This window comes from Astatotilapia calliptera, chromosome 2, assembly GCF_900246225.1.
Source record: "Astatotilapia calliptera chromosome 2, fAstCal1.2, whole genome shotgun sequence".
NCBI classification, from domain to species: domain Eukaryota; kingdom Metazoa; phylum Chordata; class Actinopteri; order Cichliformes; family Cichlidae; genus Astatotilapia; species Astatotilapia calliptera.
In genome coordinates this window covers 28,323,503-28,340,489 of record NC_039303.1, presented here as the reverse complement: position 1 = coordinate 28,340,489, position 16,987 = coordinate 28,323,503, and the positions used below count along the sequence as shown (strand labels likewise).

Below are 16,987 nucleotides of genomic sequence, written 5' to 3'. Positions count from 1 at the left end.
CCATTGATAAGCCTCCATCCCCCAGCTGATTAACATTGTACTTACCAGTCAATCTGAATGCTTTTCATGTTCAGCTGCAATAAAAGCAGGCCTACCTTGGCTTGCTGACAGAGATTTCACATCTATTCTTCTTTTTCTCCTCCAGGGCCAACAGTTTGTGTGTCTCTTTATTTATTTTTACTCTGGAGAAGCAGTGACATTTTGAGGAGGTGGGATGGCAGGACTGAACCCTTGTGCATGATAGTTCTGAATTATTTTAGCACTATCTTCAACCTGTTGCCTTCTGTCTCTGTATAAGCTGCCTGTGAATACCACAACAGAGACATTGGTCTTAAACTGTAAATTTAAATGGAGGTAAGTGTGTGTGTGTAAGTGGGGTGCTGGTGCTGGTTCCACTTTCCCCACCATGTTTTTTTTTTTTCCAATAAATTTCATCATGAAAACGACACTCCAGTCCCGATGAGGTCCTCAAGCTGTAAACAGCATCGCTGTTGGAGGATTTTGAACTGAATTGGTACTGGAAATAAAATGCCACATATTTCTACAGTGCTGTCACAGTCATATATTGTACTCTAAGCTATTTGAGTATTGCATAATTCATAGCCATAGCACAGGGACACATCATTGTAATAAGCCACTGTGACACAAATCCTCACCTCGAGCTGTAATGAACAGGATGACATGTAAAAGAAAATCCACTCAGAGGAGCTGACGAGTTCGGTGTGCTTTGAGTGGTCATGTTGAGTGTAAACACACAGGAAGATCTTTACAAGAGCAGAACATGTACTTTTTTTGTTACGCTTTGAGAAAACTTTGAGAAAATTATCAGACATCTTTGATTTTTAACCAAAACAGTAGTGAGATCTGGGTGTTAGGAATGTCAGTCTGACAGATGAGCCGTCATTTTAGTATGAACTGAAATTTCTGACATTCACTGTGAATAATGCTAGATAATAAACCTAGAAGCGCAAACAGAAGGAGAGAAAGTTTTGGGCCCAGTGGGAACACAGTAATTAAAGCTGAGAATCCATAACTGATGTTTGACAAACATCAAAATCAGCTTGCTTTACCAATCAAAATGGATACACGGGCTGAGAAAAAATTATCCAAAGGCAATATTCATCATACTCTTAAAATCAGCATCATATCCGAGACTCAACTGGTGAGATTTTGATAAAACAAGCACAATGGTGAAGCTTTAGGAAAACAACCGATTAAGCTTTTTAAAAGTCAGATGCAGGGAAGAAATACGACTTGTGCAAAGCACTGCTGAGACAGACCCACTGATGAGGTACCACAACTATTTTCACATTTTCTGTGATTGTACCTTAGAGTAGGACTCCACTTGCATTTCCCTGCACATCATTTTCACCATTTTAATGTCGCATGTCAGCATGGTGGTATTTGCCAAAAGAGACAAAGTACTTGTGGGGCTAATGGAACTAATGAGTTTTCTGGGTATGGGGTCATAAACCAAATTAGAGAATAAATTAAAAGTTTGACATGTTTGTGACTCCAGATGAATCAGAAAAGTTCAGAGTCAACATATGCAAAAGTTTGCGTGTTCAAAAGTTGCATAAATTACAGGAGGCATCATTTGTAAACATCATATGACTGCCCAGATACGTTACATAGACATAAATGTATTCCTCTTTTCTCTCACATCCTCTCACTCATCATCTGACTGGTATCGGTTCATTTGTCATTTAATCCTTCCTACGTGTCTCTCCTCCTAGGTTACTCCAGCTTGTTTACCTGTCTAGGTGTCTGAGTGTGTCGCCAACCCCATTTCTCTCACTATTTCTCTTCTCTTTTTCACAATCCGCTCTCTGGCCCAGGATAAACCCTATTCCACCATCTGCTTGTTAATCGAGGCGCGCAGGCTGTCCCCTCCCTGCACCTGTTCCCCCTTCCAGGAGCTTCGTTCCCAGAAGCAGCAGAAATACTGCCCACTCATTGAGCAGCCAACATAGCACTTACACTAAATAAAACAAGTTATTTGTCACCTGTGTCTTACCTGTGCTGGAAGGCCTCACACAGATGATTTGTGTTGTATTGGATGAACAACAGGGTGTGTACTTTGAATCTCTTTCTGTCATGAAATGTAAAGTTTTGAAGTATTTCTGACATTTTAAAAGCTGCTTTAAAAGCCCACCTTTTAATTAAATCACGACACATCTCCTGAGACCACATGCTGAAAAATGTACATAAATTGCAGTAACTGGACACCACGCTGTGTTGATATTTGATTTTATCCAAGTCCTGAGGCTACAACTGCAGGTAGTTTGTTTTAATTAACTGAAAACAACTGCGTGCGCTCCCTTGGGAGGTAAAACAAACACTAATCCACATGGTAATAACGTAGGCTGGAGGGCTCGGCCTTGTAACAACATGCATCCACACATGTACAAATATGGATACAAGAACACACACATGTGATTCATTAATCCGAAACATGTGCGAGTCATGGGACTGCTTAAAGTTCATCCTATCTAACTTTCCATCTTATCAAATGAATCAAAAAGGAGGACTAAAAACTATCCAAGGAACAATCAGAGTCACTTGGGAGTTGCACTGGCTTCCTGGGTTATGTAAGCACACATGTAACAGATGAACATACATATATAACATCCAGAACCATAAATGTGCCAGTATAAACATGCATACAGATGAGCCACATCTTCCTCTTAGTTTCTCCCTATTTTAAATGACAGTGTTTCACAGTGGCAGTGGGCTAATGTGCATGTGGGTCTGTCTGTGTGACACTGGGCTTTGTGCTTATGAGAGGTTAACAGACTTCTGCATACTCTTGAATCAATACTCATTGACACCCTATGAGCCTAATTGTCCCGTGGCACATCACTGATACCCCTGACATAATCTAGAATAGCATTTTTCGGCCCATTACCATTACCTAAATTTAAAATGCCGAGGGCTTTTGTCTGCTGTGTCTGAATGATGGAACTGTTTTTAGATAGAATAATAAAAAAAAGCAAAGAGATACAGGGGCCTCAAAGATTAATACTTCTCTACAGTGTAGACCTGTGGTGTTACACTGAACATCTGTGTGCTGACACTGCCGCAGAAGAAATATTGAGCAGAGAAATAAAATCTTTAGAGTTTAACAGAACTATGACCCCGGCAGAACACTCAATTTTTAGCGGATTAGGTCGGGACTCTAAAGTTGACTTCTCAGACATTTCGTGGTTAAAAAAGAATTTAGTTACTTAAATACTAGACTGTAGGACAGCAAAATGGGCAGATAAGACGTGACTTAATAAATCTCCAAGTAAAGGACAGGTTCAAGCAGTGAAGAAAGCAATGTGGATACCATGTAACCAGTAAAAAGGCAGATATAGAAATATCCAATAACAATTCTGATTTCTGCAAATCAAATGGGGTCAGCTCAATTTAGGCATGTAATCAAAATATTGCCTGGTCTGATCAGTCTGCATTTCTGCTGCCAGATTCAAATGTTTGAAGAATTCGGATGGTCTCCATTGTCACAACAGCTCAATAGAGGAATCTTTTAACAACATGGACCCTTACATAGGGCTGGGTATTGTTTAGGTTTTATCCGATACCGGTGCCAAACCAGTACTTTTGAAACGGTGCCGGTGCTTAAACGGTGCTCGAACCGGTGCTTAAAGAATGGGGAACACACACTTTGTCCAAAAAACTCTCATGTTTAGCTGTTTTTTTGTAAAATGTTAGCCTTTTCTGCAGCTATAGGGCATATATGGTATCACTCTTGGCTGGGAGCAGTGCTTAAACAATGGAAAAAACACAAACTTTGTCCAAAAACCTCTCATGTTTAGCTGTTTTCCACTTTTTCTTTGGTCATTTTAGCCTTTTTGGCCAGGGTGAAGGGAGTATCTGCCATCAAACAAGAAGACAACCGCATGTAACTACGACGGGTACGTGCATTAATTTAATAACGTGGTTAGCCTACTCAACATAAATTACACACGAACAACATTAAGCTACTCACGCAGAGAAGAACGGCTGCTGCTGCATCATCATCCGTCATCATTTCTGCTACACTGGCAGGGCTAGGGGCCAGGACTCTCCTCTTCAGGTTCTTGGGGGATGTTACTAACTCCGGGTCCGATAACAGGCAACCCACCCGCAGTAGATTTGCTTGGTCTTGCAGCAAGCTATCAAATACGGTGCATTTCTCCGCTTTTAAAAAAACGCTATGCGTCGCCAGGTGTTTCATCAGATTCGAGGTGTTACCTCCTTTGCACAGTATCAGCTTAAAGCACTTGTTGCAGGCTGCTGAGTTTGCATCTTTTGCTGTGAAGTACAGCCACACTTTTGACTGCTTCGCCTTGGGCATTTTTAATTTGTAGCTCTGCTCTAAAAGAACGTACGTACCTGGGCCCGCCTACTATCCTTGGAAAGGTAAAATGATTGGCTAGAATCCAAAGTGTATGACATCTCAGGGGAAAAAAAGCACCGAAAAAAAGCACCGAAATGTGCACTGCTTTTCGGTCTGGTTACTACCGTTTATGTCAGAACAATGGCAGGTGCCAGGTGAAGTGAGGTTACTGAAATCACACGCTGCATCCTACTTTGGAGACCAGTGCTGCTGAAGTTCAGCTTTTGTCTGACCCACTTTGCTGGAATGAATCCAAAACTGGAGAACACGTATGATATTGAGGTCAGTGTCAACACATGGCCTCCAAATTTACCAGGTGTTATTGTTGTCAGATAAATTTAATAAAAGGCCACTGGCCCTGTAAGTGTGGATAGTTTCATTCATGCTCAGAGAAAAAGAAGGTTTCACTACTATTGTAATAGACTGGCTATAACTGCAATTGCTGAAACATTGAGGTTTGTGGTGTCACTGAAAAAAAAGTGTTTTATTATATATCCAACAAGCAACTTTTCTTTTAAAAAAAGGAAATCCAAGCAGCAAACTGTAATACTGAGCTCACCATATATTAAATACACATGAGCTATGATACTTTGCTGTTGTTTGCATTCAGGCTGCATTTCCAGTGAATCAGGAAAGACTGATGCCCTGCCAAACCAAACTCCAAAGAGAGATAAACATAAACATATGCGCATCTTCTCCTACATTCAACACTCAGTTCCAGGTAACACTTAAAAAATTACCCCTAGTAATACACAATCACATTTTCCAAAGTCCATTAATGAGCTGCTGTTCATCTGGGAATTCCTTGCATAGCTCTCAAATACCAGATATCTATAGGCTGGAAGTTTACCTCTTGAGCTGGAGTGGTGGTTATTTTTAAAGATGAATTTCCTCTCAGAGAGCTTGCCAAGTGCGAGGTGATAAATCTCATCATCTACACCCCGATAAAAGTAAAGTCTGGGTCAGAGTTAAAATTCCATGAAAGGCTTCCTATTCAGTATGGTGTGCACTTCTTGACAAAATAGTTATGAGTAATAAGAGCTTTGCTTTTGAATTTCGGTGCTATTGTGTGAAATGGTAATGCACAAGATGATATATTTGCGAGTGCAGCGTAAAGTGCAAAAAGAACTAACAGTTTTTTCCTGTGTTCTCACACGTCCAAACTCTTGATGCTTAGAATAAGTTCCATTTATCTCTCTTCCAATACAGTCAGAAGGTCCTGGAATATGAACCTTCTCTTATTTTGCAAGGCAGATAGATGAAGGCAAGGCAAGGCAAGTTTATTTGTATAGCACAATTCAACAACAAGGTGATTCAAAGTGCTTTACAGAGACATTAGAAACAAGAACAAATAAAAAACATGATTTAAAATTGAATAAAACAAGCAAATAAACTAACTGACTAATTAACAAACAAAAAACAAACAAACAAACAACAGTATATAAAATCAAAACAGATAAAATCAGAACAGTAGATAAAATCAGTAGTTAAATGTAAGTTTTGAAATTTAAGCTTAAAGTGTGGATTTGGTGCTTTATTCAAATGCAGCTGAGAACAGGTGAGTCTTCAACCTGGATTTAAATAAACTGAGTGTTTCAGCTGATCTGAGGCTTTCTGGGAGTTTGTTCCAGATATAAGGAGCATAAAAGCTGAATGCAGCTTCTCCGTGTCTGGTTCTGACTCTGGGAACTGATAAAAGACCGGATCCAGATGACCTGAGGGATCTGGATGGTTCATACTGGGTCAGGAGGTCACTGATGTATTTTGGTCCTAAACTATTCAGAGCTTTATAGGCCAGCATCAGAACTTTAAAGTCTATCCTCTGACGGACAGGCAGCCAGTGTAAGGACCTCAGAGCTGGACTGATGTGGTCCACTTTTTTGGTCTTAGTGAGGACTCGAGCAGCAGAGTTCTGAATGAGCTGTAGTTGTCTGACTGATTTTTTAGGTAGACCTGTAAAGATGCTGTTACAGTAATCAAGCCTACTAAAGATGAATGCATGGACTAGTTTTTCCAGGTCCTGTTGAGACATCTGATCTTTTATCCTTGATATATTCTTGAGGTGATAGTAAGCTGACTTTGTTATTGTCTTAATGTGTTTTTCTAAGTTTAGGTCTGCATCCATCACTACACCCAAATTTCTCGCCTGGTTTGTGGTTTTTAGATGTATAGATTGAAGTTCTCTGGTGACCTGTAATCGTTTTTCTTTGGCGCCAAAGACTATTACCTCAGTTTTGTTTTTGTTTAGCTGGAGAAAATTGTGGCACAACCAGTCATTGATTTCCTCAATGCATTTACCAAGAGCCTGTACAGGGCCTCGGTCTCCTGGTGACATTGTGATATATATTTGTGTGTCATCTGCATAGCTGTGATAGTTTATTTTGTTGTTGTTTATAATCTGTGCCAGTGGGAGCATGTAGATGTTAAACAGAAGGGGTCCCAAGATGGAACCTGGAACATAGTAATAGGGGGGCGACCGTGGCTCAGGGGTTGGGAATCGCATCTGTAACCGGAAGGTCGCCGGTTCGATCCCCGGGCTCTCTGTCCTGCTCGTTGTGTCCCTGGGCAAGGCACTTTACCCTACTTGCCTACTGGTGTTGGCCAGAGGGGCCGATGGCGTAATATGGCAGCCTCGCTTCTGTCAGTCTGCCCCAGGGCAGCTGTGGCTACAACTGTAGCTTGCCTCCACCAGTGTATGAATGTGAGAGTGAATGAATAGTGGTATTGTAAAGCGCTTTGGGTGCCTTGAAAAGCGCTATATAAATCCAATCCATTATAATAAGCAAAGGGAGATGGAGGCGAATCGATGTGGTGGAGAAGCGTCAATGTCATGGAAATAAACAGTCCCCTTGTTTGGACTGTTTTGCCTTGTTTTCACAGCAGGACATTGGTCTATTTCCTCAGAGTAACGTTTCATTGCTCCTGCATTTTTCCCCTGCCCTTATTTTGATGCCACAGTGGAATTGTGACAATCTCCATTACGTATGAACGGCTGCTATGTTTTGCAGCTGTGCTCTCTTCAGCCATCGTCTTCAATCAGCTTCTTGCTTTGAGTTATTACTTCCTGCTTTTCTTAGAATTTCTGAATTTTACTAAATTGTCTATATATTTTCAGTTTTTACACTCTAGCTCCAGCTTGGGAACGCTGACCAACGTTCTCAGGGAATGAGATAAAAGAATGGAAAAGAAAATGACTGTAAATCCTATGCTTGGTTGGTGTTGGAGAGGTTGCAGGTTGTATTTAAATGACCCAAGTGACTTCTTACCCCTCGGGGAGTGACGGGTGAATGCTTGAGTAACTATTCCACAATCTTGGATTAGAACTGTTAAAATAACACACAACCTTAACAGTGGACTTGACTCTCAATGCACAGCATGATAAATAAGTTTATGAAACTGATGCATAACATCCAAATTTTTATGGGTGATTGTCTTGTGGAATGAGCGTGTGGCCTCTTCAGTACTGCGTTCAGTTCTTGGCCACAGGGACTGAGGTCAAGGGTAAAACACCCCTCTTCCACCCTTCCCACAACTTCCTTCACTTCCTCTCTGAACAGCAGGATTTTCATCATACTATTCATAATCCACAATCTCTCAGTCAGGGGGATATTTGTATGGAGAAAATTATGTGGGGAATATCTGACAAAAATGTGTTTGCCTCAGACATCAAAAGTACTTTTCTAAATAAAAGGGTAATTCACTTTGCCATAAAATTATTATTTTACCAGGAATAAACCTGGACCTAAAATATAACTCCAATTCTCTCAAAATGTGCAAATGACAAGGCTGAAAACAAGTATCAGATGCCTGTGAACTTCTGGCACTCAGGCAGCACTGCATGATTTGTTCATAGCAATCGCCGCATGTGCTCAGGAACAAATCATTGAAATCATTTTCAGTGAGCACAATTTCTTGTGCAATCTACAAATGCAGGTTAAAGTTCTAAGATGCAAACATACGCAATTAGTTAACATAATTATAAGCCAAAGCTTATTTAAAATGGACTGGGGGAAAGTGGAAAACTGTTATGTGGTCAGACAAATCAAAATGAGCCTTTTAGCTTATTTGCTTATTATTAGTACAGAGTTCAAAAGTCTGCATTTCTGATGGTACGAGGTGCATTAGTGCCTCTGAAATTGGCAGCTCGCACATCTGAAAGCGTATCAAGAGTGCTGAATTCTATACACAGGGTTTAAACCAAGACATCCAAGATATTCTCCTATCTGGATGTCATCTTTTTAAAGGAGGCCTTGTATATTTTAGCACTGCAAAGCTAAACCACATATAAAACACTGCTGCAGAGTAGAAAAGTCTGGATGGTGAACTGGCCTCGCCCCATTCCAGACATTTCTTCAACTGAAAACACCTGAAATGTTGTGAAATGAAAAATACAAGAAGACGACCCAGGACTGTTAGCTGTTAGCTAGAATCCTATATCAGACAAGAATGGACATTCCAGCAACTGGTTCCCAGAGTTCCCAGATGGTTCCCACACTCATGGTAAATGAAACGTTGAGTGGTAAACACTGCCGTCTTTTGAGATATGTCTCTTCAAATTCAAAATGATCGAATTTTATTCATAAATTTATATTTTTTCTCAGTTTCAATGTTTTACATATTTTCTATGCTCTGCTATGAATAAAATGCGGGTTTATGATGTTTCCAAATGATTACATTCAGTTTTTACTTATGTTTTACACAACTTCCCAGTTTTGTTTAGAATTGAGGTTGTAATAATCTGAATAGTAAAACCTTCATTATTTGGTTTCTTGGGGGCAGAGCAAAAAGGTGATGTAAGAATAGCTCTCATGTGTTGTTATTACATGAAGCTGTTCTGATAAATGTGCTGGCAACACTTCTCAAACTACCCAGCAGCCATGATGCAACATTATCAACTATTTGGAGTTGTTGCTGCCGACCATTTGATGAATCAAAGTCCAATTTCTACCCAGCTCCCAGCTGTGTTTTGGTGTCATTTCTTTGGGGAAATATTCGTGTCTTTAGCTGCTAAATGCTAATCTGGTTTCATCAATCTGCAAGTAGTTTAAATTTATCTGATGTTTGGTGTTGGAGCTGTACCATACAAGGCGGATGAAAGAATATCATCAAAAACCAAAACAATAATCCTCCTTCAGGCATGGGGAAACTATACAGTCACACGATAGTCATTTTCTTTTTGAGATCTTTTTACATTATAATTAAAATGCTGATAAATGCTGCTTTAATGCTTTAATGGATTTTCATTTTTTTTTCTTGAAGATAAAACAACAAGTTTTGCTAAATTCCTTTTCTATTTTCTCTCTTTAAACCCCTGAAATATCAAATATTATGGACAAGGCTATGTGAATTTGATCCTTTTAGGGACAGGAGTAAAAGCGCGTTATCCTCTTCTTACTGTAGCTTAAGAAAGTGAAAAAAAACATCCTCTCTCTTATGGGATTAGGAGAGCTGAAAGCCTGCACCGGAGTATTGCAAGCACAAGCTTGTCGCATGCATGTGAGTTTTTGAAGGCTATGTTTGATATGCTCGACACCAAAAGAAATCTTTCATGATCACTGCACACATATATACGCTGAGCAAAAGCAGCCTCGGTGAGTTACTTGTAAGTCATTCAAGAACTAAATGCAATCAATACTGTTGAAGAAGTTCTTAAAGATTACTTTTATTTGCCACTTATTTAATATCTTCAGTAAAATAAAAAGAAGAAAAACATGCATGTGAACTCATAATCATCAGCATTTACACCCATCCTTCATATCCATTTAAACTGGGGAAGAAGAGAGTATGCGCCGAAGTGTTGTTGTTGCTGTCGGTGGTGAAAAACAACAGAGCCGATCCCTCCTGCCTGAGGAAATAACACAGACTTTATTTCTATGCACATGAAGCTCTTTATAGTAACTCCCATTTTCATTATTTCTAATATTCATCCTCCTTTTGCTACAAATATTAGTTAGCAGAGTGTTATTGCTGCAGGTGCCGCCACAAAAATTGTTTCAACTTAGAAAAACACTGCAGGAAGCGACCCCTACTAGTGCTTCATAAAACAAGCCTTGAAAGGAAAAAATGGTTTCATATGTGCTTTTATGAATCTGGATGGTTGGTGAAATATAAAAGGGTCAAAAGGCAGGGAGGTTGCTGTGTTTCAGACTACAGTTATTTTAATTAGCAGTGAGTTATGTGTTGTTTAAAAGTGAACTAACGATATTCAGAGTGCAGTGTCCCTGTTGTGTGACAGTGACATACCTTTGCTAAACAGCAGGTCCAGTTCATTTCCTGTTTTAAAGGTGAAAGATCCTATCTGGGCTATCATAGGCTTTAAAGACTATGTAGGCTATCGCAGGTCACAAACATCCTCTTAATGCTTTACTTACTCTCCCTGTATGTGTGAAACAGACGAGCGCCTGGCAGAGAGCTGAGAGTGTGTTTGTCTTATGTGTGTTTACCGGTGATGATAGAAATAAATAATAATCAGTTGGCAGAGATGCACCATCGTCCAGCAGAATGCATAATCAGCCCGAGTAATCTGTCTCATCACAGGAGTGAGGGAAAGCACTGGAGCGTGTTAACAACAGTCCAGATTGTGAGAGAAATGTAGCAGAGATTTCCCCAAATGAAGCAGCTGCACAAATGTTTTGTTTGAGTTTAAATATTGTCTGAGGATAAAAAGATTTGGTCTCTCATGAATTGTGTGCAATTTATGAGACACTGTGCATGGATGGATGCAGTGTCTCTCACTCACTGATGTGTAAAGCCAGTTAGCAGCAACACAGCATTCAGAAGGCCTTGTTGTCCACTTTCTATCTGGATGGTGCAATACTTTAGACCTGTAGTTCTGGAGGAATTCATGAATATAAACTCAGAGAGGTGCAAATGTCCCTGAATGTTCTGAATGTAGTGATGAAGAGTCCGTTACTTAAGTATCACCTTGTATTACAGCTGTGTGGGGGTAATAATATGGTAATAACAAGTTATTACCACTCTACAAAAGTAATGTCAAATAACCAAGTAATGTGTCAACTATCATCATACCTGAGTGATATTTCACTGAAATTTATATAAATGGGCAATAAATATTATTACCTTTTTTCCACCTTATTGCATCATTATTACATCATTACCTCATCACTACCAAACATTTAAATCAGAGATAGTTTGGAGTTAAATGGAGGTAAACTTAAGTTGTCTCCTAGAATGACTACTCATTACTTTTTGAACTATCTTTGTACCTAATCCTGGATAACAAATAATAAGGCAGGTACCAGAGCAGAGATAACTCAGATTACGTGTCCTAGTTGGGTCTTTGGGGACTAAAACATTTCCAGCACAGTCCAAGTCATTAGTCACCCCTCAGACATGTTTTTTTTTCTGTATGAGAACATACAAGGGGGAAAATAGTTTTGTTTTAAGGAGTTACAGCCACCGAGCATGATGTAAACGTTCAGTCCAAATGAGCGACATTGTATCAGTTATGACTAATTACATGGCTTACATATTTCTCTTTGTTTATACACATTCTTTATTTGTTGAGAATCAAAGGAATAAAGCAGACGATGAATCATAAGACAATTTTAAAACCAGTGATCCAGTCCACTTTCTTAAACTTCCGGCCACTGTATTGTTATTCAAATTGGAGTAGATTGTGTCATTTGAGGATAATTTATGCAGATTTAGCAGCAAACTCGCCGTGCTACAGATTTTCCACAGCAGCGGGGAAAGTGTTTGCTGGACTGGCTCTATCTAAACAGTGCCCATGTTCACCACAGTGAAGGGAAATGCACAATAATATTTTAATTTCCAAATCTCTACGGAAAATACAAAACATAGTATAGTAAATAGTAAATATCTTAAAATGCAATATGAACGTCACTGGGATTCAGTTAGTAAAATCTGCTCTCAAACACAGATAATACCACTATCATCTTTAAATTAGTACGGTGTGATTTATATTGTCGACTCAAGTCACATAGTGGTTGCGTTTAGCAGGGCGATATATCAGAACACCCTGGAGACATGAGCCCAGTTCCACCCTCGCTCAGACATGAAACCAGCTGATTTACACTAATGACATACTGAGGTCTCCTTCTCTGGATACACAGCTTCCTGAGATTGAGTCGAAATTTGGCCTCACTTGCCTCCAATCCTTATCTTGTTAGAGACAATTGAAAAAAGCAATTACCTGCAGATGCTCCGTTGTGTGATAAACAAGGTAATGTAGCAGACGACAAGAAGCAACTGCTCCCTTCTCCACTCTCTCCCTTTTCCTAAGACGCTCACTTTTCTCTGCGGCGCACCTATCTTGAAATATTCATTACTGTCTCTTTTCTGACTATTAGGACTGCAAATAACCTTGCAAAATTTTCTGGCTCTAAAAAAATGTTGTTGTTTTTTTAACTCCAAATCTTCACTCTTCTTCCCCTATTAAGAGGCTCGAGTGGGGCTTTTTTTGTCAACAGTCCACATCAGGAAATGTTTTGTCTCTGTCCAGTTGTTCTGTTGCTCTCATTAAGTCTTTAGAAGAGAGTTTAGGAGGTCAAGGGTCACTGCAGCTCTGCTTCCCTCCCTGAGCCAGTCGCCAACTTTGTTTACATTCTGGGATAAGGAAAAGAGTTTGTGGATTGTTGTGCAGACTGTAGAGCTTCAAATCTGCAAAACACAAAAAGCCACCACAGGCTTGGTTTTGAATAAAAGTTGAGCTATCAGAGCGTTTATGCGACGACTGGTGAAGGACTATGAAAATTCTCCATGTTTTGCTTTGTCATACTTTCCTCCCGGGTCACCAAAGGAAAATAACAGCACTGTAATGTAATATTGCAAGCGCTCGCTTTCAAAAGATTTAACAGAGCTGCGCTGACATTTGAAGAGACTTGCCTGGAGGAAGTGCACATGAAAGCGTCAGAAAACACTACAGCTAATTAAAAGTATTGTGCCCCAATCCTGCTGCAGTTGAGCAGCTGATTACAAAAGACAATTGAATTCGGAAGTGTGATTTAACAAGGGAGTTGGGTGTCTTGTCAGCCACGAATCAGTTTACTATCAGCAAATAATTTAAATATGAGTGTTTCATTTTGAGGTAATGAAAAATGCACTTGTAATTTTGTTCTCTGGAGAAATCAGGTTACATGTAACATGTGTACAGCAACATCCCATTAAGTCACAGATAAATAAGCATCAATCCCATCCTGCTAAATGTGATGAAGGAACAAAGCTAATTACACAGACTCTTACAAGTGCGACTTGACCCAGACGTTTAATTTCTTTCGAGAGTTTGTGAATCCCTCTGAGATAAAGTTTCCTCGCGCTAACAACACTCCTCTCGGACTTTCTGATTCCCTTCATAAATAAAATGGTATTTCACATTAAAAGAAAAGAAAATATGCAGCCATCTTCACCCTTGTTTCTCCTGACAGTATTTTAACAATACCCTTGTGAATGTGAGCATACTTCACAAAAACCGCTTTCATTTTTTTTTCTCTTTTTCAGCATGACATCCCTCAGACAGGGTGATTATCTTTGGCGAGGGGCCAGTGAGCAGTAGGAGTGCTTTGAAGACATTCCTAAGAGGATATAAATAGTGTATTTATACTCAGCGCGGTCCTTCATGATATATTCACCGTATGACATACACGTTGTATCCCACATGCATCAACAACCGACCACAGTCTGATGTTGTATGGAAAACAGTGTTGGGAAGTTCAAATACAGTCTTCTAATAACACTCCCATCCTATGTATGCGAGTTGTACCAATGCATTAATCATTTTTTAATCACATACTGAAGAATTGTCCCTTATGAATGATTTCTTCTGCAGATTTTTCACTATATTAAGAAAGTGGTAATCTAACAGCTTTATAAAGCTTAGCATCACAGTGTGAGGCCTGACTTATAGATATTAAACTCTTTTTTTAACCAAAGAGAGCTCACAGTGGATTAAACCAGTCCTGAGATCTTATCAGAAATGTTTTTACTTTTGTTATTTTGAGTGTTCTTCTTCTGTTTATTCAAGAATATGTCAAATCCATCAGGAGGCTTTTGTCTAAGACTTAAAAACGATATGTATAGTAAGTTGGCACTGCATGTTTAACAGCATCTTAAAATATTTAATGACAAAATGTTAAGCAGTTGCAGGGAAATGAAATACAGAGACGTGTGCAATCAATTCTGCAAATGCAGGCCTCAGCTCGGCCATTGTTCTGGTCCTGAGGTGGTGTGATAGCATGGCGGAGGTGTGAGATTACACTCTTACATAAGTTTAGGGGTTCACTGATAAGAAACAGCTGATAACCTTGCTGTACCTTTAACTGCAGCAAGCACAGAAAGCTACACGAATTACCTGAAATAATGCCAAACATTTCATCCATGCAGAATTCAGCACTTTTTTTCCTCTTCAATATCACAAAAAAAGTCAAAATCTCCATGCTGGAGATTAATCTTCTATTTATCTCGGCACCCACAGTGACCAGCTGCCAACACTCAGAGTCCAGCAACAGACGTGACCATGACTTCCCCTTGCCCTGAAATATCTGAGCTTGCTGCAGGAATGGTCAAGTATATATAATGATTTATTTCAATTATAGACAATTTAATGTGTACACAACACTGGATATTTTTAATATGCTAAACATTACATTTAAATGATGGAGTAGCAGAATAGTCAGCCAAGATCAATAAGTTATAATACTATGATTTCTTCCCAATGTTTCTGAGAGCCAGAAAAATTTTTTTCAACCTTTCATGTGCGTTTTGATGTCCTGCATATGATTTTCTTAAAAGCTTTTCTGAAATCCCTGTTGAAAATGGTGTAGATTATGGGGTTCACAGAACTGTTGCAGTAGCCAATCCAAAAGAAAAGGTTGAAAAGTGCGGCGGGGATGTAGCAGCTCTCTCTGCAGATAGCATGCAGGCTGTAAGTAAAGAAGAAGGGGAACCAGCAGAGCACAAACACCCCCATCACTACCGCCAAGACGAAGGTGAAGCGCTTCTCCCGCATCTGGGCCACTTTGGTCTTGTTGGCTGCGGCCAGCTGTTGTCGCCCAGCTGGGTTCTTCTGCTCCGGGTAAAGTTGTAACGCCCGGGCTGAAGCCCAGGAAAGTCGGCAGTTCTGGGGTGGACAACTGTCCGATCCCTCTACTTTCCTTCGCTTGGTGAAGCGATGGTGTCGGGGTTTCGTATCCGATGCACAGCAGCTCTCCTCCAGGTCAATGTCGTCCAGCTCCCCTTGCTTTTGCGGATGGCTGCCGGAGCTTTGACTGCTAGGGCTCTCCATTTCGAACCGGTCCTTCCTGACAAAACAGGTCTCTGACTGAGAGGGCTGCCTCTCCAGGCCATTCTTAGCCACGAACACGGTGGAGGAGCGCTGCTTGGCAACTTTATAAATTTTACAATATACCAGAATCATAATGAGACCGGGAGCGAAAAAGGAGACCAGGCAGGATGAGAGGATGTACCAGGTTTCATCATTTAGCAGACACTCCCGTTCATCGTGTTTGGTCATGAGGAGAGGAGGGAAGGAGATGATAGCAGATATTATCCACACTACAGCAATCATGGACTTGATGCGCTTAGGTGTCCGTTTCAGGTTGTAGCTAACTGCCTTGGTTACTGACCAGTATCGGTCCAGGCTGATGGCGCACAGGTGAACGATGGATGAGGTGCAGAACAACACATCCAGAGCGAGATAGAAGGCGCACCAAGTACTTCCAAAGTACCAGTAGCCCATTACCTCGTTGACGAGGGAGAAGGGGATCACTAGTGTGGCCACCAGGATGTCCGCCGATGCAAGAGAGACCAGGAAAAGGTTCTGAGGGGCACGGAGAGCCCTGCTAGTAAGAACCGCTACAATCACCAACACATTACCAACAATTGTGACCGAAATGATCACTGTAACCACGAGGATGATGAGTGCGGTGGCTGCCTCTGTGTGTGGCAGAGCGAACGGTGCGTCGGTGGTGTTTTCAACGTTGGAAACATTTTCCAACAAGAGGCTTAGCTGGGTTAAATCCATTCTGTCTGCAAAATGTCCGTTTGTATCATCTTTGTTATTTCACCCTGTTCTTTTTCGAAACATCTAAGGTTGAGTGCGCTGAGCTGTGTTGCTAAAGCATGGGGATCGGCTGCGCGTAAAGCTCCGGGTCACTATCGAGTGCAGCCCACATAAGACACGGGGGCTGCAGACGTGATCTCCTGAAACAGCAAACTGTTTAACACACGTCCTTTGGGGAGATCCGACACGCACATCAGATGTCGACTGTGTGAGAAAACTGCGAGAGGAGCAGAGTTCACAATCCGCAAAGACTCCGAGAATAAACTCGCTCCTGCGGCATCCATGTCATGCGTAATGCTAGTTGCGTTAGGGTGAACCGCTTCTCTATGGAGACGAACGGGAGATGCACACTGTGTGGAATAAATGTCCACACAGGAGCGAGGTGACATCACCGAGAGAACCAGCCCATTTCTAAACTGAGAGAGAGAGAGAGAGAGAGAGAGAGAGAGAGAGAGAGAGAGAGAGAGAGAGAGAGAGAGAGAGAGAAGAGATATCTTTAAAACTTTAAAGTGTTTCTCTACATGTAAGTTTGCTTTTTGTCCTTAATATTTTTTTCTTTCTTCATA

At 40.6% G+C, this 16,987-nt stretch overlaps 1 protein-coding gene across 1 annotated transcript; it reads right to left on the bottom strand.

The window, feature by feature from the left end:
• Positions 1 to 14,440: 14,440 nt before the first annotated feature.
• Positions 14,441 to 16,786, bottom strand: adra2db (adrenergic, alpha-2D-, receptor b). Its single transcript, XM_026180257.1, has one exon. It carries the CDS (start codon positions 16,380 to 16,382, stop codon positions 15,111 to 15,113), a length of 1,272 nt encoding a protein of 423 aa, XP_026036042.1. The 5' UTR covers positions 16,383 to 16,786; the 3' UTR covers positions 14,441 to 15,110.
• Between the last annotated feature and the right edge of the window lie 201 nt (positions 16,787 to 16,987).

Bases quoted from the DNA above. Each gene is read 5' to 3' on its own strand.
- adra2db (XM_026180257.1), bottom strand. From the start codon at position 16,382: ATGGATTTAACCCAGCTAAGCCTCTTGTTGGAAAATGTTTCCAACGTT.